Genomic DNA, 24080 nt, shown 5'->3' on the forward strand with positions numbered 1-24080 from the left:
AACCCAGGGCCTCATGCATGCAAGGCAAGCGCTCTACCACTGAGCCACCTTCCCAGCCCTGAGAATTAGAGCTTTTTAGGCTGCTTCAAATGTTATAAATATTCAGAAAGGTTTCCCTCAGGGTGCCAGTGGCTCACGCCTGTAATCCTAGCTACTCAGGAGGCTGAGATCTGAGGATCATGGTTCAGAGCCAGCTCAGGAAGGAAAGTCCCTAAGACTGTTATCTCCAATTAACCACCAGAAAAACTGGAAGTGGTACTATGGCTCAAGTGGTAGAGCGTTATCCTTGAGCTGAAGAGCTGAGGGACAACACCCAGGCTTCAAGCCCCAGAACTGACAAGGGGGTGGGGGGGGGGAGAAAAAGAAAGGAAGGTAGGTTGGTTTCCCATCCCTGGGTTACTTACAGGCATGGGCCACCCACAGCCAGCTTTTTTGAGAGTCTCTCACTATATATAGAGTCCAGGCTAGTATGAAACTTGTAATCTTCCTGCTTCAGTTTCCCAAGTGCTAGGATGATGCGCCACCACACCCAGCTGTGACAGTTGCTTTTACTTCTGTTTAATATATACCTAGGGAATTGATAGGTAATATGGTAATCTTACTTTAATTATTTTGAGGACATCTTAAATATCATTAGTGTTTCACATTTTTATTTCTGCGTCTTTGCTATATTATGCTTAGTAAAATTTAATTCATCAAATCTTTGAACCCTTACATATGCAAGATACCATGCTAAATAGTAGAAGCTATATTCATTTCAGGGGTTAAGATAGGATTCTTTTTATTGTTGTTGTTGCTGTTGGTTGTGGGGCTTGAACTCTGGGCCTGGGCGCTGTCCCTCAGCTCTTCAGCTCAAGACGCTACAACTTGAGCCACAACACCACTTCTGGTTTTCTGGTGATTTATTGGAGATGAGTCTCATGAACTTTCCTTGCCTGGACTGGCTTTGAACTGTGATCCTGAGATCTCAACCTCCTGAGTAGCTAGGATTACAGGTGTGAGCCACCAGTGCCCGCCTAAGATAGAATTGTTAGAAGTGAGAAGTTTTTGGCCTATTGGTAGTAAGTTATATCTATCCTAGAAGGCATAATTTAAAAACACCTTTAGGATTTCTGAGAGGTAGATTACTTTCAGATAGAGAATTAGAGCTTTTTTTTTGGGGGGGGGGTGAAGGGTCCAGTCGTGGGGCCTGAACTCTGGGCCTGGGCACTGTCCCTCAGCTCTTCAGCTCAAGGCTAGCGAGCCACAGCGCCACTTCCGGCTTTTTCTTTTTGCTTATGTGGTACTGAGGAATTGAACCCAGGGCCTCATGCATGCAAGGCAAGCACTCTACCACTGACCCACCTTCCCAGCTCTGAGAATTAGAGCTTTTTAGGCTGCTTCTTAAGTCTGAGTAGAGGCCTATTTCTTGACTGTCAAGGCTGAGGAATTTAAATTCCATTCTATGGATGGTGGGGAACAGATAATGATAAGCAAGGAATGATATAATTTGATGCTGAATTTATAAAGAGAAAATACTAGCCTATAGGATAAGCTAGAGTAAATGATAAAATAGACCAATAATGGCCAAGATATCAGTTGCTTGGTTGATTGGTTTTGCCAGTACAGGAGTTGAAGCTCTGAGCCTCAGGTTTGCTCAGCGCGCTTGCTCACTCGACACTCTACCACTTGAACTATACTTCCAGTCCTGCTTTTTTGTTGGTTACTTTGGAGGTGAAGTCTTGTGGACTTTTCTGCCCTAGCTGGCTTCACATCTTGATCCTTGGTATATCAGCCCTCTGAGTATCTTGGGTTATAAGTGTAAGCCACCCATGGTGGTGCATGCAAGGCAAACACTGTACCACTGAGCCATCTTCCCAGCCCCTTCTTTGTTTTACTTTTTGACATGGTGTCTCATGTCATCCATACTGCGCTTGATCTCAAAATTCTCCTGCCTTTGTCTCCTAAGAAACTAAGATTATAAGCAAACATGTGTGACTTCACTCAGCCCAGAAATTGTTTGTTTTGTCAGTTGTGGGGCCTGAACTCTGGGCCTGGGCACTGTCCTCCAGTTCTTCAGCTCAAGGCTAGAGCTCTATCACTTGAGCCACAGGGGCACTTCTGGCTTTTTCTGCTTATGTGGTGCTGAGGAATTGAACTCAGGGCCTCATGCATGTTAGACAAGCACTCTACCACTGAGCCACCTTCCCAGCCTTTTTTGTTGCTCTTTTTTTTTTTTTTTTGGTCAGTTGTGGGGCCTGAACTCTGGAACTGGGCACTGTCCTCAGCTCTTTAGCTCAAGTATAGGGCTCTACCACTTGAGCCACAGGGGCACTTCTGGCTTTTTCTGCTTATGCAGTGCTGAGGAATCGAACCAGGCCTTCATGCATGCAAGGCAAGCACTGTACCACTGAGCCATCTTCCCAGCCCCTTCTTTGTTTTTTTAAACAAACAGGAACAACAAAACTGGCAAGCATTTGGAACTAGGATAGTGACAAGTGAAAATGGGGGAGTAATAAAATGAAACTCAGAACTTTTATATATAAATCTCCCCTAAATGTTACCTTTGCCTTGCCTTTCAACATCTAACAGTTCGGAAGTTTTTAAACTTTTTTTTGTCGTGGGGCTTGAACTCTAAACTGAGGTGCTATCCCTGCTCTCTTCTGCTCAAGATGAGCGCTCTACTGCTTGAGCCACAGCACCACTTCCGGTTTTCTAGTGGTTTGTTGGAGATAAGAGTCTCACGGAGGGGCTGGGAAGTGGCTCAGTGGTAGAGCGCTTGCCTTGCATGCCTGAGGCCCTGGGTTCGATTCCTCAGCACCACATAGGCAAAAAGAAAAAAGTCAGAAGTGGCGCTGTGGCTCAAGTGGTAGAGCGCTAGCCTTGAGCTGAAGAGCTGAGGGACAGCACCCAGGCCCAAAGTTCAGGCCCCACGACCAGACCCCCCCCCCAAAAAAAAAATAGAGTCTCACAGAGTTTTCTGCCCAGGCTGGCTTTGAACCATGATCCTCAGATCTCAGCCTTCTCAGTAGCTAGGATTACAGGCGTGAGCCACCGGCGCCTGGCTCCAGTTCTGAAAAATTTGTACTTGAAACAGGTCTCTTCTTAAGCTTTAGAGCTCGTGCTTGACACCTCACCCCCCACACCCCCCCTACCCCGGTCTCTCTCTCTCTGTTCAGTTGTGGGGCTTGAACTCTGGGCCTGGCATTGTCCCACAGCTCAAGGAGAGCACTCTATCACTTGAGTCACAGTGCCATTTCTGGTTTTCTGGTGGTTTATTGGAGATAATAGCCTCATGGACTTTCCTGCCCGGGCTGGCTTTGAACTGTGATCCTCAGATCTCAGCTCCTGAGTAGCTAGGATTACAGGCATGAGCCACTGGCACCCAGCTCATATTTTTAAATGTTTAAAAAAGATGATAAAAGCCAGGGGCTGTTGGCTCATGCCTGTAATCCTAGCTACTCAGGAGGTTGAAGTCTTAAGAATCGCAGTTCACAGCCAGCCCAGGCAGGAACGTTTGTGAGACTCTTATCTTTAATTAACCACCAGAAAACTGGAAGTAGTGCTATGGCTCAAAGTAGTAGAGTGCTAGCTTTGAGCAAGAAGCTCAGGGACAGCACCCAAGCCCTGAGTTCAAGCTCCAGGACTAACAAAAAAAGAAAGAAAAAAAAAAAAGATGGAGGTGGAGTAAAAAAACAACAACAAATCTGGTGATATGTGCCTGTAATCTCAGCTACTTGGCATGTAGCAATTATGATGATCACAGTTTGGGGCTAGCTGGAGCAGAATAGTCTGAGAGATTCCAATTCCAAAATAACCAAAAGACAAGCAGGATGTGGTATAGATTGCCAACCAAGCAAAGAAAAATTAGTTCAGGACCAACCTGAGCAGTATAGTAAGACATCCTGACATATCTAATATATTACTACAAGTGGTAGCAATTAAAATATAAATTGGGTTTAAAGATTATTACTAAAACAAGACGTTGTGTTAAAAAACGAACTCTAGGGACTGGGAAGGTAGAGCGCTTGCCTTGCATGCATGAGGCCCTGGGTTCAATCCCTCAGGACCACATAAGAAAAAAGCTGTTAGTGGTGCTGTGGAAGGAAGTTGGGAAGGTGGGGAAGGAAGGGATGGCTGGGGGGAAACAAAGGAGGGGGCAACAATGCTCAAGAGGAAATGTACTAATTATCTTATGTAACTCTAACCCCTCTGTACAGTATCTTTACAATAAAAATATTTAAAAAAAGATTTTGACTAAAGATCTTAGTGTGATTAATCATTTGTCACTTTATTATTATGTATGATAATGATTTTACTTCTTGTGATTCTGTGTTGTTCTTTTCCATTTACAGATTGATAGATTCAAATTGCCTTTTTAATGATTGAAAAGTGATGGAGAGGGATCCAAAATATCAAGTGACTTCTCTACCAAAGCAGTAGAAGATTGAAGATTCTTCATAGCACCTTCTGAAAGCTCAGTTCAGGTTTTGGGAAGGAGGAGAACAAGTCAAATACGGAAAACAAGAAGAAAACCTCATTTACGAATTGTCTTCCCTGACTCCCCTTTCTCTCACCATCATTCTACTTGTTTTAGTTTTGCTTTGAATTTATAAATAGTGAAGACCAAAGAAATAATATACATATTTAAGAGCTTTATATCAAGAAATTGGACTCGAAAACTTCTGTTCTGTGGAGGGAAAAGTATATCAAGTTCCTATCTGATTTTTTTAAACAAAATTTCTTACGTTCTTAGACTTTAAAGATTAACAAATGTAGATACATATCTGCCCATTTTGTAAGAATGATGAGATTTATGTTCTAAGGGCTTTGTCATATGGGTGTGCCACTGGAGTTGACTCTTCAAATCTTTTCTAGTGCTTTAATATTCTATTTTTGATCTCATTTTGACATTATTTACCCACATGGGAGGCTACTTATCTTTCTAGCTATGACCTTATTATAATAGTTTGCACTCACTGTGCAAATGTCCATGTATTACCTATTTAAGCAACATCCTAGTGCCATTATTCAAGAAGTTGAATGAGGTGAACATAGATATAACTTTTTCCCCTTTCCCCTTTTTTAAATGTAACAAATACTGTTTATGTTCCCCTTCCCCCTTCCCCCTCCCCCTTCCCCTTTTTTGAAACGTGTCAGGATCTAGAGTAGTTTAGGATGAGTAATTGAGGGGACGAAGAAAGTGAGCTACACAGAGCCGGGCTTCTTTGTGCTTCATCACAAGGCGTGCTGCTGACCAGGCTACTTAAAGCACCCTTTCAACAAGAAAACCTCCTGGAAGATCCAGCTGGCAAACTCAAGGAGTTCAGGAAACAGGACCACAGAGGTTACACTCTGGGGTAAATACTCATTATATCTTAACTTTGGGACAAAACCACATGTCATGAAAAATACTTGTTGCTTTCTGCAGTAGTTTTTGGAGAATATCAATGGATTGCTGAGGAAAACTGATGATAATTTATATTTGTGGAAATGAGTGTGTAGTTAATATAAAAGTCCTGGAGAGTTTGTCTTTTTCTCTAGGAAGATCTTTTCTGTTGCTTTTGTCAGAAATGACCCAAGTATAGTAGACAAGGGTTTACTGCTATTTTAAGTAGATTTTTTTTTTTATAATTTAATTTTATTGTCAAGGTCATGTACAGAGGGCTTAGTTACATACATAAGGAAATTGGTACATTTCTTGTTGAACATTATTACACCCTCCCTAGTTTTTCTCCCACTTTCCCTACATGCCCAGTTTCCCCCCACACACACACAGATGTGTTTTTTTTTTCTTTTTTTTTTTTCCAGTCCTAGAATTTGAACTCAGGGCCTGGGTGCTGTTCCTGAGCCTTTTTTTTTTTTTTTTTTTTTTTTTTTTTTTTTTTTTGCTCAAGGCTAACAGTCTACCATTTGAGCCACAGTGCTGCTTCCAGTTTTCTGGTGGTTTATTGGAGATAAGCGTCTCATGGCCTTTTCTGCCTGGGCTGGCTTTGAACCATGATCCTCAGATCTCAGCCTTCTGAGTAGCTAGGATTACAGGCATGAGCCACCAGCACCCGGCCTAGATGTTTATTCTTTATGGTTTTTTTGTTTTGTTTGGTTTTGTTTTTTTGGCCAGTCCTGGGGCTTGGGCTCAGGGCCTGGGCACTGTCCCTGAGCTGCTTTTGCTCAGTGATAGTACTTGAGCCACAGTGCCACTTCTGGCCTTTACTGTTTATTTGGTACTGAGGAATTGAACCCAAGGTTTCATGCATCTAGACAAGCACTCTACCACTAAGCCACATCCACACCCCTCTTCACATTCTTTTGATAAAACCCAATAATGCAGTCATTTCCATCATACAACCCTCCATACTTGAATCCTCTCCTTTCCTCTTACCTTTCTTCCCTCCCTCTCTTTTTTCCTCCCTCCCTTCCTCCCTTCCTCTGGATGTGTGTGTTTCATGGTCATGAAACTTTATGAGACCATTTCAATTGCTTAGAACTTCTCTTGATTGGAGCTTTATTAGTAATCTATAGAGAGTCTAATAAAGTAAAATGAGAGATCATAGGTTAATCACTAATTCCTTTATACATTGGTATGTAGGATTCTTAAAAGCATAAGTGATTTGAGTTGTCTCTTTCAGATCCTGGCCATGAGGTTGGATGCCTCACCTTGTTGAAAAGACACTGGACCTAAATGGCGCAGCATGACTTTGTTCCTGCTTGGCTAAATTTCTCAACACCACAGTCAGCGAAGGTACTCTTCTCTATTTCTGTAATAACTACCCCACATACTGGTTCTTTTCCTCCTTAGAGTAACTCTGGTTTTTTTTGTTGTTGTTTGTTTTGTTTTTTATTGATTTAGGAAGAAACGTATGTTGCATTAGGGATATAAAGACATGGAACAACTAGAACATATAATTAAAGCAGACATAATCAGATTAAATAGAACAGTGTAAGTTGATGAGGTAAACCACTTGGGAAACTGGTAAAATTAAAAGTGCTTCCATTTTGCCAATTAATTGAGGAACAAAGTGATAAGGAGTCCCACAAATTACCTATCTGTCTCTAATGTGAATTTTTGGGACAGTATTCTTTTTTTTTTTTTTCTTTTTAATTGTGAAAATACGGTACAGAGGAGTTACAATTACATGGGCAAGATAATAAGTACATTTCTTATCAAGCATTGTTTCCTCCTCCTTTGTTTCCCCTTTCCATCCCTTACCATCTCCCACCCCCTCGACAGTGTTCTTGTTCTTATCTAGACATACAACTTTTTAATCTAAATTTCATTTTGAATTATCTTCATTAAATTCCCAAGATCTCATGAATTACTTTAATAATCTGACCTATGTGTTGGTGAAAGTGGGCCAGAGAAAGAGTGTGTAGGGTCCAGAGAAACTTTTTTTTGCCAGTCCTGGGGCTTGAACTTAGGGCCTGGTCACTGTCCCAGAGCTTCTTTTGCTCAAGGCTAACACCTGCCACTTGGGCCACAGCACCACTTCTGGCTTTTTCTTTTATATAATCCAACCCAGGGCTTCATGCATGCTAGGCAAGCACTTTACCACTAAGCCACATTCATAGCCCGAAACTTTTTTTTAAAACAAGGAATCTATTTTTGTGGGTTTTTTAAAATTGCTTTTTTTTTTTAATTTTTTTTTTGGGTCCGGTCGTGGGGCCTGAACTCTGGGCCTGGGCGCTGTCCCTCAGCTCTTCAGCTCAAGGCTAGCGCTCTACCACTTGAGCCACAGCGCCACTTCCGGCTTTTTTCTTTTTGCTTATATGGTGCTGAGGAATCGAACCCAGGGCCTCAGGCATGCAAGGCAAGCGCTCTACCAACTGAGCCACCTTCCCAGCCCCTGCTTATTGATTTTTATTCATTTATTTTTGCTGTTCATGGGGCTTGAACTCGGCCTGGGTTCTGTCTCTGAGCTCTTTTGCTCAAGGCACCATAGTGCCACTTCCATTTTTTTTTTGTTGTTGTTGGTCATGGGGCATGAACTCTGGGCTTGGGCACTGTCCCTCAGCTCTTCAGCTCAAGGCTAGAGCTCTACCGCTTGAGCTACAGTGCTACTTCAGTTTTCTAATGGTTTACTGGAGATAAGAGTCTCAAGGATTTTCCTGCCCGGGCTGGCTTTGAACCTCGATCCTCAGATCTGAGTCTCCTGAGTAGCTAGGATTACAGGCTTGAGCCACCCACCAGCACCTGGCTCACTTCCAATTTTTGAGATGTTACTTGGAGATAAGATTCTCCTGGACTCCTGTCTGGGCTGGCTTTGAATCTTGATCCTCAGATCTCAGCCTCCTGAGTAGCTAGGATTACACGTGTGAGCCACCAGGGTCCAGCTTAAATTTTTAATGGTTATTTTTCCTTTCATTTATTAATTTTATTTATTATTTATATGGTACCAAGAAATTAAACTCAGCACCTCATGCATGTTAGGCAATAACAAAATCACATTCTCTCCTCTTTCCTTTTTTTTTTTTTTTTGGGGTCCGGTTGTGGGGCCTGAACTCTGGGCCTGGGCGCTGTCCCTCAGTTCTTCAGCTCAAGGCTAGCGCTCTACCACTTGAGCCACAGCGCCACTTCTGGCTTTTTTCTTTTTGCTTATGTGGTGCTGAGGAATCGAACCCAGGGCCTCAGGCATGCAAGGCAAGCGCTCTACCACTGAGCCAACTTCCCAGCCTTCCTCTTTCCTTTTTAAAAAAAAATTGTTACTATAAAGGTGATGTACAGAAGGTTTATAGTTACATAAGTCAGTTAAAGAGTACATTTCTTTTTGGACAATGTCACCCCTTCCCTTACTATCTACCAATTTTTTCCTCCCATCTCCACCCCACAGGTTGTATAATTCTTTTTCCACATAATGTCTAGTGAGTATCACTACTGCATTTGTTCACTCCTTATCACTCTATTTCTGTGTCCCTCTTTACTCTCCCAAAGATACATAAATGGACAGACAAGAAAAAGGAAAACAAAAACAGCAATGAAGAAAAAAACCTCATTTTGATAAATATTACTTCATATAATCAGATGTACATAGATGGGCATTATACCTTTGTGTTCCTCTCCTAAGAGTGTCTTCCTTTGGTCTCACTGTGTGTGAATCCCTAAAGTCCTGAATAATTTATCATGTTTCAGTGTATTTTAAATCTAGCTTTTGCATATCAGAGAAAATATGTGCCATTCAAAAAAATTGTTTTGTTTTGTTGCCGGGTGCTTGTGACTTGTGCCTGTAATGCTGCCTACCCAGGAGGCTGAGTTTTGGGGGGATTTTTTTTGGGGGGGGTGAGGAGGCCGGTCGTGGGGCCTGAACTCTGGGCCTGGGCGCTGGCCCTCAGCTCTTCAGCTCAAGGCTAGCGCTCTACCATTTGAGCCACAGCGCCACTTCCGGCTTTTTTCTTTTTGCTTATGTGGTGCTGAGGAATCGAACCCAGGACCTCAGGCATGCAAGGCAAGCACTCTACCACTGAGCCACCTTCCCAGCCCCTTTTTTCTTTCTTTTTTTTTTTTTGTGGGGTCCAGTCATGGGGCCTGAATCTGGGCCTGGACGCTGTCCCTCAGCTCTTCAGCCCAAGGCTCGTGCTCTACCACTTGAGCCACAGCGCCACTTCCAGCTTTTTTCTTTTTCTTTATGTGGTGCTGAGGAATCGAACCCAGGGCCTCAGGCATGCAACGCAAGCACTCTACCACTGAGCCAACTTCCCAGCCCTGCACCATCCATTCTTGAGTGAAAAAGCTAAGGGATAATGGTCAGGATCCAAGTTCAAGCCTCAATACTGGCCAGAAGAAAAAAAGAACAGGGCTGGGAAGGTGGCTCAGTGGTAGAGCGCTTGCCTTACATGCCTGGGTTCGATTCCTCAGCACCACATAAGCAAAAAGAAAAAAGCCGGAAGTGGCGCTGTGGCTCAAGTGGTAGAGCGCTAGCCTTGAGCTGAAGAGCTGAGGGACAGTGCCCAGGCCCAGAGTTCAGGCCCCACGACCGGACCCAAAAAGAAAAAAGAAAAAAAGAACAAAGAGCATAAAATAGTTTAAAAATAGACCTGAAAACATAGCCAGTTGACTAAATTGCCACTGTAATTAAAAGGGAAGTTTTATTTTGTTTTTTGTTTGCTTTAACAACTGGTGTTAAAACAGCTGTTTTTCTTAGTAAGGGAGAGAGAAACTACATCTGTTTCACTTAAATAAAAATTAACTTAAAATAGATTGTAGCTGGGCACCAGTAGCTCACGCCTATAATCCTAGCTACTCAGGAGGGTGAGATCTGAGGATTGCAGTTCAAAGCCAGTCTGGGCAGGAGAGACCGTGAGACTCCTATCTCCAATAAACCACCAGAAAACCGGAAGTGGCGCTGTGGCTCAAGTAGTATAGAGTGCTCACCTTGAGCTGAAGAGCTCAGGGACAGTGCCCAGTCCCAAAGTTCAAGCCCCACAACTGACAAAAAAGTAAAAATAGATTGTAACCTAATTAAAAGGCTAAAACCGTGAAAGTTTAAGAAAATCATAAGAAATTTTTCTAATTTACTAGGATCACTAAGGGCTGGGAAGGTGGCTTAGTGGTAGAGTGCTTGCCTTGCGTGCATGAGGCCCTGGGTTCGATTCCTCGGCAACATAAGCAGAAAAAGCCAGAAGTGGTGCTGTGGCTCAGGTAGTAGAGTGCTAGCCTTGAGCTGAAGAGCTGAGGGATAGTGCCCTGGCCCCGAGTTAAGGCCCCACAACTGACCACTGCTCCCACCCCCCCAAAAAAAAAAAGTACAATCAGTAAAATGGATTGATAGGATAGTATCAACTATTACTGGGGACATTGAAAGCAAGAAAATAGATGTGAAAATCTCCTTTGACATGGTTTTCTTGTAAGGACGTGTTGAACATCTCCATACTTTTAATGGCTCAAGAGGCTCTGGTCTCTTATTAGACAAGGTTGTATGAGGGGTTTTATTACACTGGCTCACTTGACTAAAGGTGAATAATCTCATAATGGCTGTCTGACAGCTGAAGAACAGGAAAACATTTAGTCCAAGAAGCTGGAATCAGAACAAAAAAGATATACAGACACCTGATGACAGAATAATGATACAATCCTAGTTCAATACAGAAACTCTGAAAAGGTTCTTGGAGAGTTACTAGTGCAAGTATGCATTCAAAGATTGAAGAATCTGGAGTCTGATATTCATGCTCAACACAGCAGCAGAAAACAAAATGCAACTGATCTAGAATGGTCAAGTATGGATGGATCTTGCCCAGGTTCACACAACTAAGATATGCACAACATTCAAACTCAGCCCTCACCAGCAGACCATCTGCCAGAATGATCTCATACTTTTAGCTCAACAAGAACAGAATCTCTAAGAACATCACAATGCAGGTAGAATAACTCAGCCGGTAGAGACCCAAGGTCATACCTATGCCATGGAACACTAGGTAGACCAGGTCTCACTTGGGAAGGAGACCAAGCAGAGATGTAGGAAACCACCAAACCACAAGACTCCTCAACTTCCAGAGGCCAAGGCCTTAAAGAAGTACAATTTCAAAGATGTCACAGAAAATGTCAACCTGGCTGCAGTAGCCCCAAAAGGCAGACAACCTGCTGGAAACCTAGCTGCTTTGCTGAGACGGTGAACCTCAGTTTTGGCCAAGTATTCCCACCCGGCAACTGGGTTTTTTGTTGTTGTTTTTGTGTGTTTTGTTTTTGTTTTTGCTAGCGCTTACAATAAGGCACAGAATGACAGCCCATGTCCTGGGCCTGGAAAACAAGGACCCCAGGACATTGTGACTTGAAAACAGAACCATACACTGAAGACTCTGCCTCATATCTGATCCTAGTCATTTCCCATTGAAGCTTACCAAGAAGAAAGGTTTCAATGCTTCATGGTCCAGGACCCTTGTTGATATTGTCCAACTAATTCTGAAGGTCTTATCCTGGGATTTCAAAGACACTTGAAAGAGGCTAGATATCTTACCCTGGCAGTCCAAAAGGCTTGCTGTCTAACTACAAAAGATGAATGTGCTAAAAAATGGGAAGTCCATGCTTACCACATCTGTGAGCAGCTTCACATACCATGCATTTCATTTGCAGCAAGGGTTGGTGGCAAGATGTGGAGCCACATGCTGATGACTTGTTCTCAAATAGCCACCTATAACTAACTATGCATACTATGCATACAGGCTTTAGGGTCCTACCTGCATACCTGAGTTCTTTTTTTTTTTTTTTTTTGTCAGTCGTGGGACTTGAACTCTGGGTTTGGGCGCTGTCCCTCAGCTCTGAACCACATAGCTTCCAGTTTTCTAGTGGTTTATTGGTGATAAGAGTCTCATGGCCTTTCCTACCCGAGCTGGCTTTGAACCTCTATCCTCAGATCTCAGCCTCCTGAGTAGCTAGGATTACAGGTGTGAGCCTATCTTTTGACAGCAGGACCTTTTCCCCCACAAAGTCCTGGGCCTTGAGCTCAGAATCTTGGTGCTGTCCAGGAGTTTGTTTTGCTGAAGGCCAGCATTCTACCACTTGAGCCAGAGCTCCACTTTTGCCTTTTTTGTTGTTGTTGTTGGTCATGGGGCCTGAACTCTGGACTTGGGAGCAGCTCAAGACAAGTACTCTACCACTGAGCCACTGCTACTTCCAGTTTTCTGGTGGTTTATTGGAGATAAGCGTCTCACAGACTTTCTTGCCCGGGCTGGCTTTGAACTGTGATCCTCCTGAGTAGCTAGGATTACAGGCTTGAGCCACCAGCACCCAGCTCATTTTTGCCTTTTTTGAAACTGGTTCTCACTAAATATTCCCTGACCTGGAACTCACAATGTAGTTCAAACTGTAGTTTTTGTGATTCTCCTATCTCAGGAGGAAGGAAGAGAGAAGGGAAAGGAATCCTGTCACAGAACAAAGCACAGTTAAACATGATATTGAAACCTTTTATTGCTTTTTCTCTAATTTTGGTGTATTCTAGAAGTACACTAAGCTGTTTAGATTTTTTTTTTCCTTCACAGTACTAGGTTTTAAACTCTGAGCCCCTTAGCACATGATACCTCTGAGCCATGCCTCTGGTTTTCAGTGCTTATTTTTCGGATAAGATCTTTCTGCTCAGTCACATGCCTACTTTAGGCTTTCCAAAGATGTGTTAAAGTAGATGTCACAGCCACATGTTAGACACCTGGTGAGCTTGTCTCTGATGAGACTTGAGTCTATAGCTTTTCTGCTTGGGCTGGTTTAAACTTATGATCCTTCCTAGTGGCTAGGATTATAGGAATGTGCCACCAGTACCCAGCTTTGTTTAGAATTACTTGTAAGGCAAGAGGCCTTTTTTTATTGTGAGATTAATATTTTAAGTGCACTAACACACACTAATGTTATTACATTAATATTTGTAGTTATTACTACTAAGCATGTTAGGTGCTTATTATTTATGGATATTGCTAGGATTTTCCCCAATCTTTTTTTTTGGGGGGGGGGGAGGTCCGGTCGTGAGGCCTGAACTCTGGGCCTGAGCACTATCCCTCAGCTCTTCAGCTCAAGGTGAGTGCTCTATCACTTGAGCTACAGTACCACTTCCGGCTTTTTCTGCTTATGTGGTACTAAGGAATAAACCCAGGGCCTCATGCATGGAAGGCAAGCACTCTACCACTGAGCCACCTTCCAGCCCCTCCAATCTTCTTTGAATAATTGAAGTGGTTACCTTTTCTACCTTTCTAGGATAGTTGATTGTATAATATAGTACTTTACTAAGTTAAGAGGCCTATAGTACCATAACAGTCCGTAAGCTCAAGAGTATGGTTGTCTGGCATCTTTTTTGTTTAAGTTAGTAGTGGAGCTAAACTCGGCCTGGGCACTGTCCCTGAACTTTTTTTTTTTTTTTCTCAAGACTAGCACTCTACTACTTTGAGCCATAGCTCCACTTCTGAGTTTTTGGTGATTAATTGGAGTTATAAGACCATGGATATTCCTGTCTGGGCTGGCTTTGAACTACAATCCTCAGATCTCAGCCTCCTGAGTAGCTATGATTATAAACCTGGAACCTTTATTGCTTGACTTAAACACCTGATGCAAAACTTAATAAAATGCTGAATGAGATTTAATTTCTACTTATTCTGTTTGCTTCTGTACATTTTATCATCTTAGTCACCTACAGCCACTTTTGAAAAACACAGTGAACATCTGTCCCGAGGAGAAGGAAGATTTGGAGTAAGCCGACGTCGACACAATTCCTCTGATGGGTTTTTTAACAATGGATCTCTACGGACTACAGGAGGTAAGCTTATCTTAACTTTCCTGACTACCTTTTTGTTTTTGTTTTTGTTTTTGTTTTTTGGTCGGTCGTGGGGTTTGGGCTTGGGCACTGTCCCTCAGCTCTTCAGCTCAAAGTGAGGTCTCTACCACTTGAGCCACAGCGCCACTTTCAGTTTTCTAGTGGTTTATTGGAGATAAGAGTCTTATAACCTTTACTGTATGGGCTGGCTTTGAACCATGATTCTCAGCCTCTTGAGTAGCTAGGATTACAGGCGTGAGCCACCCGCGCCAGCCTTCCTGACTACATTTAAGCTAGTACTTAGGACAAGCCAGAATGGGTACCTATCCACAATCTATAAGTAGGATCTTTTGTGACTTCTCGGTTAGATCTTCTAGTAGTAACCACCCAACTTCATTGACTTTCTAGATGTAATTTTTCTTTTTTGTTCTCCTGAATCTTTTTGAAGTATTCATTTAGAAATTACCTCACAGACCAGGCACCCATGGCTCAAGCCTGTAATCCTAGCTACTCAGGAGGCTGAGATCTAAAGATCACAGTCCAAAGCCAACCCAGGCAGGAAAGTCTATTAGCTACCAGAAAACCAGAAGTGGCACTGTGGCTCAAGTGGTAGTGTGCTGGCCTTGAGCTGAAGAGCTGATGGATAGCACCCAGGCCCACAACTGACAAAAAGAAAAAAAGAAATTACAAGGAAAAGATATATATGGCTTGCTTGTATGTACTTATTAAAAAGGTTCCCAAAAGGCCTTCTGGCAGTAGGATAAACCATATCAGGTGCATCAGCTTAATTCTTAATTCCCGGAATTCAGACAGGCTAATACTATTACTTTTTCCTTATGATTTTAGATTCCTGGCACCAGCCATCCCTATTCCGCCATGATTCTGTGGACTCTGGTGTCTCTAAGGGAACATATGCTGGAATAACGGGGAACCTATCTTACTGGCATGGATCTTCTCGAGGTCATGATGGCATGAGCCAGCGTAGTGGAGGGAGCACTGGGAACCATCGACACTGGAATGGCAGCTTCCACTCCCGGAAAGGCTGTGCCTTTTCAGAAAAGCCACCTACAGAAATTAGGGAAGAAAAGAAAGAAGACAAGGTGGAAAAGTTGCAGTTTGAAGAGGAAGACTTTGTAAGTATGAAGCTTCAAATGTGAACTTAAGCTAGGTACCAGGCTCATACCTATGATCCTAGCTACTCCAGAGACTGAGAGCTGATGATCACTGTTTAAAGCCAGTTTAGCAAAAAGAAAGTCTGTGAGACTCTTTTCCAGTAACCACCAAAAAGCCAGAAGTGAAGTTATGGCTCAAGTAGTAGTTATACCCTTGAGCGAAAAAGCTAAATGATAGCACTGAAGCCCTGAGTTCAAGCCTTAGTACTGGATAAATAAATAAGAACTTAAATCTAACAAATAATGTCTAAAAAACGAAATATTTCAAGAAAAGAAAGTATCTAGGTTCAGACTTTCATTGCTTTTTTGTTGTTGTTGGTCGTGGGGCCTGCCACAGCGTCACTTCTGGCCTTTTCTGTTTATGTGGTACTGAGGAATCAAACTCAGAGCTTCATGCATGCTATGCAAGTGCTCTACCACTAAGCCACATTCCCAGCTCCTATAGTAGGGTTCAAACTCAAGCTCTCTTACTTGTTACACAAGCACTTGAGCCATACTCCCAGCCATTTTTGCTTTAGTTAATTTTCAAATAGATTGTTGAACTTTTTGTTTGTTGTCTGTGCCAGCCTCAAACTGTATGTTACCATCAGCCTCTAAGTAGCTGATATTACAAATATCTACCACCACACCCCTTCCCATGGTATTTTTTAAAGTATCATTTTATCTAGTTATTTGTGTTATAGCCATTTCTTTCTTTCTTTCTTTTTTATTGTTTTAGAGGGGATATACAGTGGGATTATCTTTATATAGGTCAGATAATAAGTACATTTATTTCTTTTTGCTTAGTATCAGCTGTTCCTGTATTCTCTCTCATTCCCTCTGTTACAGCCATTTCCATAGCATGTTAATGAAGTCAAATGAAAACAAGTCAAAGTTATAGATTAGTCATTTTTCATTAACTCTAAAAAATACCATAGGAAGACTGGGAAGGTGTCTCAGTGGTACAGTGCTCCGGTTAGATTCCTCAGCACTGAGAGACAGAGCCCAGGTCCAGAGTTCAGACCCCAGACCCCACAACCGACCAAAACAATAACAACAAAAGACAATAGGATTATTATATAGACTTTATTAATAAGATGAGTTATCATAAATTTCTATCCTGTTACTCTTGTAAACTTTCTTTTTGGAAAAGGCTTTCCTTGTCTGACAAGCTGATTGTTTGTTTAGAATGTTCTAGATACGCAGTAGCCCAGAAGTCAGAACACCATATTACAGTAGTTTTTAGCTGACATAAAATCTTTAAAGTATATACTTACAACATATGCCACTGAGCACATAGAACAAAAATTTGGATACACAATAGTTTTAGTTCCCTCTGTGCTTGGTTAAACTAGAGAAAACGATAGCAAAAATGTGAGTTTTGCCAGGCACCAGTGGCTCACGCCTGTAATCCCAGCTACTCAGGAGGCTGAGATCTGAGGATTATGGTTCAAAGCCAGCCCGGGCAGAAAAGTCCGTGAGACTCTTCATCTCCAATAAACCACCAGAAAACCAGAAATGGCCCTGTGGCTCAAGTGGTAGAGTGTTCACCTTGAGCTGAAAATCTGAGGGACAGTGCCACAGCACCACTTGTGGTTTTCTGCTGGTTAATTGAAGATAAGAATCTCCTGGGCTGGGAAGGTGGCTCAGTGGTAGAGCGCTTGCCTTGCATGCCTAAGGCCCTGGGTTCAATTCCTCAGTACCACATAAGCAAAAAGAAAAAAGCCGGAAGTGGCGCTGTGGCTCAAGTGGTAGAGCACTAGCCTTGAGCTGCCTTGAACCGCTATCCTCAGATCTCAGCCTCCTGAGTAGCTAGGATTATAGGCATGGGCCACCGACGCCAAGCTGTAATCTAGTTTTTAAATTTTTCTTTTTTGAGACATTCTCACTATGGGGCTGCAGATTTACTACATAACTGAGGTTGGCTTCAAACTCATAATCTTGTCTCAGCCTGTAAACACTGGGATTTCAAATATATGCCACCATGCCCAGCTGTATATTCCTTATAATTAAGATTATAATTTTAATTTTAAAAATTGCTTTTGAGGTTTATGTATGTCGATACATACACTGCATTAGTGTTCTACCAGAGATAAGTTTGTCTCCCAGAGGATAATTGGCCGTATCATGAGACATTGGGTGTCAACAACATTAGATGGTGGTTCTGGCATCTACTAAGTAGAGACCAAGAATGGTGTTAAAGGGGACTGGGAAGGTGGCTCAGTAGTAGAGTGCTTGCCTTGCATGCATGAAGCCCTGGGTTCAATTCCTCAGCACCACATAAAGCAGAAAAAAAAAAAGCTGGAAGTGGCGCTGTGGCTCAAGAGGTAGAGTGCTAGCCTTGAGCTGAAGAGCTGAGGGACAGCGCCCAGGCCCAGAGTTCAGGCCCCACAACTAGACCAAAAAAAAAAAAAAAAAAAAAAGTTGTTAAATACAACAATGCACTGAATTGCTTGTATTAGCCTAAAGTATAAAAGGTACCACAGTTGAAAAACTGTGTAGTAGATATTCAGTTGTGTAAATACACTATGTTTATATGTGTTTTCTTGTCAATGAACATTTTAGATTATCTAAAAACTTTGTTTTACAGTTTAAATGAAAAGGATAGGAGGGCTGGGAATGTGACTTAGTGGTAAGAGTGCCTGCTTAGCATACATGAAGCCCTGGGTTCAATTCCTCAGTACCGAATAAAAAAAGCTGCAAGTAGTGCTGTGGCTCAAGTGGTAGAGCACTAGCCTAGAGCAAAAGAGCTCAGGGATAGAGCCTAGGCCCTGAGTTCAAGCCCCACGATCAGCAAAAACAAAAAGGGGTTGGAGAAGCAAAGTCAAAAATAAGATTTCTGTCCAAAGTGAATTAATGAGGACTATAGGGGTATGGCTTACATGGTAAGTACTTGCCTCGCAAGCTGTATTTAATTCCCTGTACCACCACAGAAAAAACTACATTAATAATTAATACATATTATTAGTTTTTTTAAAAGAACAAGCAGAATTGGCAGGAAAAGGTAACAAATATTTGGTGACAAAGATGTACCCTAAAAATAGGGATAACAGGTTTGTGGATGGACAGAATCACTCAAGGAGAACAATGTATTTGAAAGTGGGAGGAGGCCTTAAGCAGAACCTGTAGAATAGTGAGACGAGAGACTAAAAAGAATTACATAAAAAATAAAAAAGGAGTTCAGTCCTAATTGTTTTGGGGAGTTTTAAAATATTATTTTGAGCTGGGTGCTAGTGGCTCACACCTACAGTCCTAGCTGCTCAGGAGGTTGAGATCTGAGGATCATGTTTCAAAGCCAGCCCAGGCAAGAAAGTCCATGAGAATCTTTTTTTTTTTTTTTAATTTTATTTTATTTGTGAACATACTGTACAGAGGGGTTACAATTACATGGGCAGGATAATGCATACATTTCTTACCAAGCATTGCAGCCTCCTCCTTTGTTTACCCTTCACATCCCTTCCCAGCCTCCCCCCTCCCCCCTCCATGAGAATCTTATCTCCAATAAACCATTAGAAAACCAGAAGTGGCACTGTAGCTCAAGCGGTAGAGCGCTTGCCTTGAGCTGAGGGACAGCACTCAAGCCCAGAGTTGAAGCCCCACAACCAACACACACACACACAAAAGCCACATTATTTTGCTCTACATTTATTAAAAAGCTTTTTTTTTGGGGGGGGGGGTCCGGTCGTGGGGCCTGAACTCTGGGCCTTGGTGGTGTCCCTCAGCTCTTCAGCTCAAGGCTAGCGCTCTACCACTTGAGCCACAGCGCCACTTCCGGCTTTTTTTCTTTTTGCTTGTGTGGTGCTAAGGAGTCGAACCCTGGGCCTCAGTTATGCAAGGCAAGCACTCTATCACTGAGCCATCTTCCCAGCCCTAGAAAGCTATTTTTTAATACTATTTACATGGTCTGTGAAGGTGGCTCAGTGGTAGAGTGCTTGCCTTGCATGCCTGAGGCCCTGGGTTCAATTCCTCAGTACCACATAAACAGAAAAAGCCAGAAGTGGCCCTGTAGCTCAAATGGTAGAGCCTTGAGCTGAAGAGTTGAGGGACAGCGCCCAGGCCCAGAGTTCAGGCCCTAACCGAACCCCCACTCTCCTACCCCCGCCCCCCAAAAAAGTTTACAGATCATCTCTCAGTAAGTAATCTGTTGTAACTTACGCTTTCTTGTCTAGATGTTTTCATTGAGGGTTCTGTTCTTAGAATCACCCATTTTAAACTCAGAACCTAGTGCTCACTGGTCTTATTCACTTACTTTCTAGTTGGCCCTCTACCACTTGAGCCATACTTTCAGTTCAGCATTTGCTGGTTGTTTTAGAGATGGGAGTCTCAGGGACTTTTTTGCCTGGCTGACTTCATACATTGATCCTCTAAGTCTCAAAGTAGCTAAGATTATAAGCATGAGCTACTGGTACTGAGACCTAATATGAATTTTTATCATAATCTCTAGAACCTCTCATGGTAATTATGTACAAATGTTTCTTTGTAGTGATAGAGTAACCTTAGAGGACAAAGGCTATTATTTGTATTTTGCATTACTTAACACACTCCTTGGATATTATCTGCCTCTGCCGATACAGTCTTAGAAATGTAATGAATACCACACATCTAACTGACCAGTTTGCTTGCCCTCGTTGACCTTAAAAAAAAAAAAAAGATCCACACACATTCTTGTTCATTGAACTTTCTTTTCTTTTCTTTCTTTTTTATTTTTTGGGGTCCGGTTGTGGGGCCTGAACTCTGGGCCTGGGTGCTGTCCCTCAGCTCTTCAGCTCAAGGCTAGCATTCTACCACTTGAGCCACAGTGCCACTTCTGGCTTTTTTCTTTTTGTTTATGTGGTGCTGAGGAATCGAACCCAGGACCTCTTGCATGCAAGGCAAGGACTCTACCACTGAGCCACCTTCCCAGCCCTCATTGAACTTTCTATGCCTCTGTATTTGACATAAATACCCTTTAGGAAGGTGGGAACTCATGAGAGCCTAAAATTAACATACTTGTTAACTTTGCAGTTCAATATTTTGTGTTATAATTTTGAATCCAGTCTTAAACTTGTAAGTGCTAAGAGTTTGTAATTATTTGGTAGATTTCATGTTAATGGCTACTTTCCAAAAAGTAACAGTGATTACCTTTCTGTATCAACCATTCATTTTCCTTTTTTTCTTAGCCTTCTTTGAATCCAGAAGCTGGCAAACAGAATCGGCCATGCAGACCTATTGGGACCCCTTCTGGAGTGTGGGGTAGGTAGATTTCGCTATTGTAAGACATACTTTGAATTTTTTTATTGAGTAGAAGAACAAAGCATCTTTTATTTACTTGTTTTGTTATCTCTTTATTTCATTCATTTGCCTATAGTAGCTAAGAGCAATTCTTCACCAACTTAAATGTCTATAAGAGTAAGGTTATTCTGCCTCACAGAACACCATTAAAATATAATCACAGGAGTAGAGAGGATAGACAATTGATAGCTCAAGCAATCCTGATTTTGGAAGTTGGAATTTTTGGGTTTTTATTTTTCTTTCTCTATTCCATGGTTAACAGATTTTTTTTGTTTTTGTTTTTTTTCTGATTGGTCTGTTTTTTGTTTTATATGTTTATTTGTATGTTTGGGTAGTTTATTGGAGATAAGAGTCTCACACACTTTATTGCCCAAACTGGCTTTGAACCATGATTTTCAGATCTCGCCTTCCTGTGTAGCCAGGATTACAGATCCAAGATGTAGCTCAATGGCAAGGATAAGGCCCTGAGTTCAGTCCCTAACACTGCAAAAATAAAAATAGGGAGGTGTGACTTTTTTAGCCAGGTTCTAATTTTTGGAATTTTTGGCAAATTATAAATTATGTCTACTATATAGGACAAGGAGAAAATATATAAGGTTTATACATTTTGGGGGGGGGGATAAGTAGACTTATAAAAAATGAATACATCAGTATATTTCCAACTTAACCTGTTCTGTGGTTTTAGAGTCTTTGAAGTCTTATGGTTCCTTGGTTAGGCATTTTCTTTTTTTTAATTTAATTTAATTTTTATTTTATTGTTAAGGTGATTTACAGAGGGGTTACAGTTACATATGTAAGGTAGTGAGTACAAATTGTTACCTCCTCCCTCATTTTTCTCCCACTTTCCCTCCATCCCAGCTCCTTTCCCCCTACCCCCCAAGTTGTACAATGGTTAAATACTTTCTATAGCCAGATATCTTACTAGGAAGACTTCAATATACCTAAATTCTGAGTTTGAATCCAGTGTTACAGAATTGAGATTGGGGGCTGGGAAGGTGGCTCAGTGGTAAGAGTCCTTGCCTTGCATGCATGAGGTCCTCGGTTTGATTCCTCAGCACCACATAAGCAGAAAAAGCCAGAAGTGACACTGTAGCCCAAGTGGTAGAGTTCTATCCTTGAGCTGAAGAGCTGAGGGACAGCACCCAGGCCCACAGTTCAGGCCCCACGACCTACAAAAAAAAAAAAATAGAATTGAGATTGGTCACTTATGGCCTGGTACTGGTAGCTCACGCCTGTAATCCTAGCTATTTAGGAGGCTGAGATCTGAGTATTGTGGTTCAGAGCCAGCATGGGCAAGAAAGTCTGAGACTCCTATCTTCGGTTAATCGCCACCACCAAAAAAAGGCTGGGAATGGAGCTGTGACTCAGCTATTAGAGCCCTTGCCACTGGCGCCCGGCTAGAACCCTAGCCTTGAGTCAAGGCCAGCACCCAGACCCTGAGGTCAAGACCCAAGATGGGCACAAAGGTTTTGTTTGTTTGTTTGTTTTAAGATTGGTCACCTGAGAGAGAATAAGGGAACAGAAGACACTACAAAAAGAAGGAAGGTGGCTCAGTGGTAGAGCGCTTGCCTTGCATGCATGAGGCCCTGGGTTGGATTCCTCAGCACCAGATAAGCAGAAAAAAAAAAAAAAGCCGGAAGTGGCGCTATGGCTCAAGTGGTAGATCACTAGCCTTGAGCTGAAGAGCTGAGGGACAGTGCCCAGGCGCAGAATTTAGGCCCCATGACCAGCCAAAAACAAAAACAAAAAAAGTAATGTAGGCCAGGTGTTGGCTCACACCTGTAATCCTAGCTACTCAGGAGGCTGAGATCTGAGGATTGCGGTTCAAAGCCAGCCCCGGCAGGCAAGTCTGTGAGACTCTTATCTCCAATAAACCTCAGAAAACCGGAAGTGGCTCTATGGCTCAAGTGGTTGATCCACTTACCTTGAGCTGAAGAGCTGAGGGATAGTGCCCAGCAGTAGAGTTCAAGCCCCACAACCGCCGCCCCCCCCCCAAAAAAAAAAAGAGAGAGAGCCTTGCTATGTAGCAAGATCCCTTGCCTCGATACTGGAATTATAGGCATGTACTACCATATATCTTCTGCCCTTGCATATATTCTTGTTTGGTCTGTGCCGTTTGGTCTGTGCTTGACTAGTCACACTATACATTAGAAGCTATACCCTGAAGGACTGCTTTGTCCTTTCTGACTGGTATATACAGTTAATACCAAATGCTTCACATGCTGCCTTTTTTTTTATAGTTCTGTGTAGTGCCACTTTTGAAACTATCTTTCAAATTGATACATGAAAAATTTCTCCCACAGTCTCTACTGTGAGTTCTTTGTTGAAGATGCCCTTGTATAATCGTAACACTTTGTGTTATTAAACAGGTATGACATTCTTTTGTATCCCCATTATTGTATTTCACAGAAAACCCACCTAGTGCCAAGCAACCCTCTAAGATGCTAGTTATCAAAAAAGTTTCCAAAGAGGATCCTGCTGCTGCCTTCTCTGCTGCATTCACCTCACCTGCATCCCAACATGCAAATGGGAACAAAGCATCAACCATGGTCCCAAGTGTCTATAAGAACCTGGTTCCTAAACCTGTACCACCTCCTTCCAAGGTATGATTTAGAGTCATTGTAACAACTTTGTATAAGAGTGATGTTGAGAATGTCATAAAATATTTAGTGCATTTGTTTTTTTCCTTTCAAATCATTTACCAAATGTTCATCCAAAGCCTGTTATATATGTAGTATAGTATTGTTGTTTCCAGACTGACTATGTGGCTGCCAACTGTATTTACTTCATTTCCGTCAATTTGCTGTTTCTTTTTTGCTATTTCTGTAACAGTAATAACATACACATGATTGCTCAAGCTTGAATACCTATGAATTCCTTGGCTGCGGCTTTCCCTTACTCTTCCTCATTCTTTCCCCTAGTCAAGCAGTACCTAATGACATTTTCTCTATCAGTTGAGAATTTTATCATGTCACATTGTTGTATGCCCTTTATTGTTTTCATATCTCCATACTCATCTTCCATAGAACTGTCAGAATGATAATCCTAAAACTATAGAACATAACTGGGCACAGTGGCATGCACCTGTAGCCCCAGCAACTCAAGATGCTGAGCCAAGAGGATCACTTGAACCTAGGAGTTCAAGGCCAGCCTGGGCACCTACTGAGACTCCCATCTCAAAGGAAGGAAGGAAGATAGGATAAAAAGTGAATTTAGGGCTGGAATGTGGCTTAGTGGTATGGTGCTTGCGTAACATGCATGAAGCCCTGAATTCCATTCCTCAGCACCACATAAACAGAAAAGAACGGATGTGGCGCTGTGGCTCAAGTGGTAAAGTGCTAACCTTGAGTAAAACAAGCTCAAGTACAATGCCCAGGTCCTGAGTTTAAGCTCCAGGAGTGGTGCGCGCGCACGCACGCACGCGCACACACACACACGAATTTAATATATCAAATGC

The 24080-nt window shown here is 42.3% G+C and overlaps 1 protein-coding gene across 2 annotated transcripts in view; it reads left to right on the forward strand.

The window, feature by feature from the left end:
• Positions 1-24080, forward strand: part of Gpbp1l1 (GC-rich promoter binding protein 1 like 1) — a 71936-nt gene that overhangs the window by 17118 nt on the left and 30738 nt on the right. For both annotated transcript variants that reach the window (XM_069987349.1, XM_069987348.1), the window contains exons 2-7: positions 4335-5339; positions 6609-6721; positions 14075-14204; positions 15048-15334; positions 20512-20584; positions 23033-23226. In XM_069987349.1, the coding sequence (XP_069843450.1) occupies positions 6662-6721; positions 14075-14204; positions 15048-15334; positions 20512-20584; positions 23033-23226 (744 nt within the window). In that variant the 5' untranslated portion in view covers positions 4335-5339; positions 6609-6661. The remainder of the gene's footprint in view (positions 1-4334; positions 5340-6608; positions 6722-14074; positions 14205-15047; positions 15335-20511; positions 20585-23032; positions 23227-24080) is intronic.

The sequence above is a fragment of the Dipodomys merriami genome, unplaced genomic scaffold (assembly GCF_024711535.1).
Source record: "Dipodomys merriami isolate MVZ:Mamm:240054 unplaced genomic scaffold, mDipMer1.0.p SCAF_34, whole genome shotgun sequence".
In the NCBI taxonomy this organism is placed as follows: domain Eukaryota; kingdom Metazoa; phylum Chordata; class Mammalia; order Rodentia; family Heteromyidae; genus Dipodomys; species Dipodomys merriami.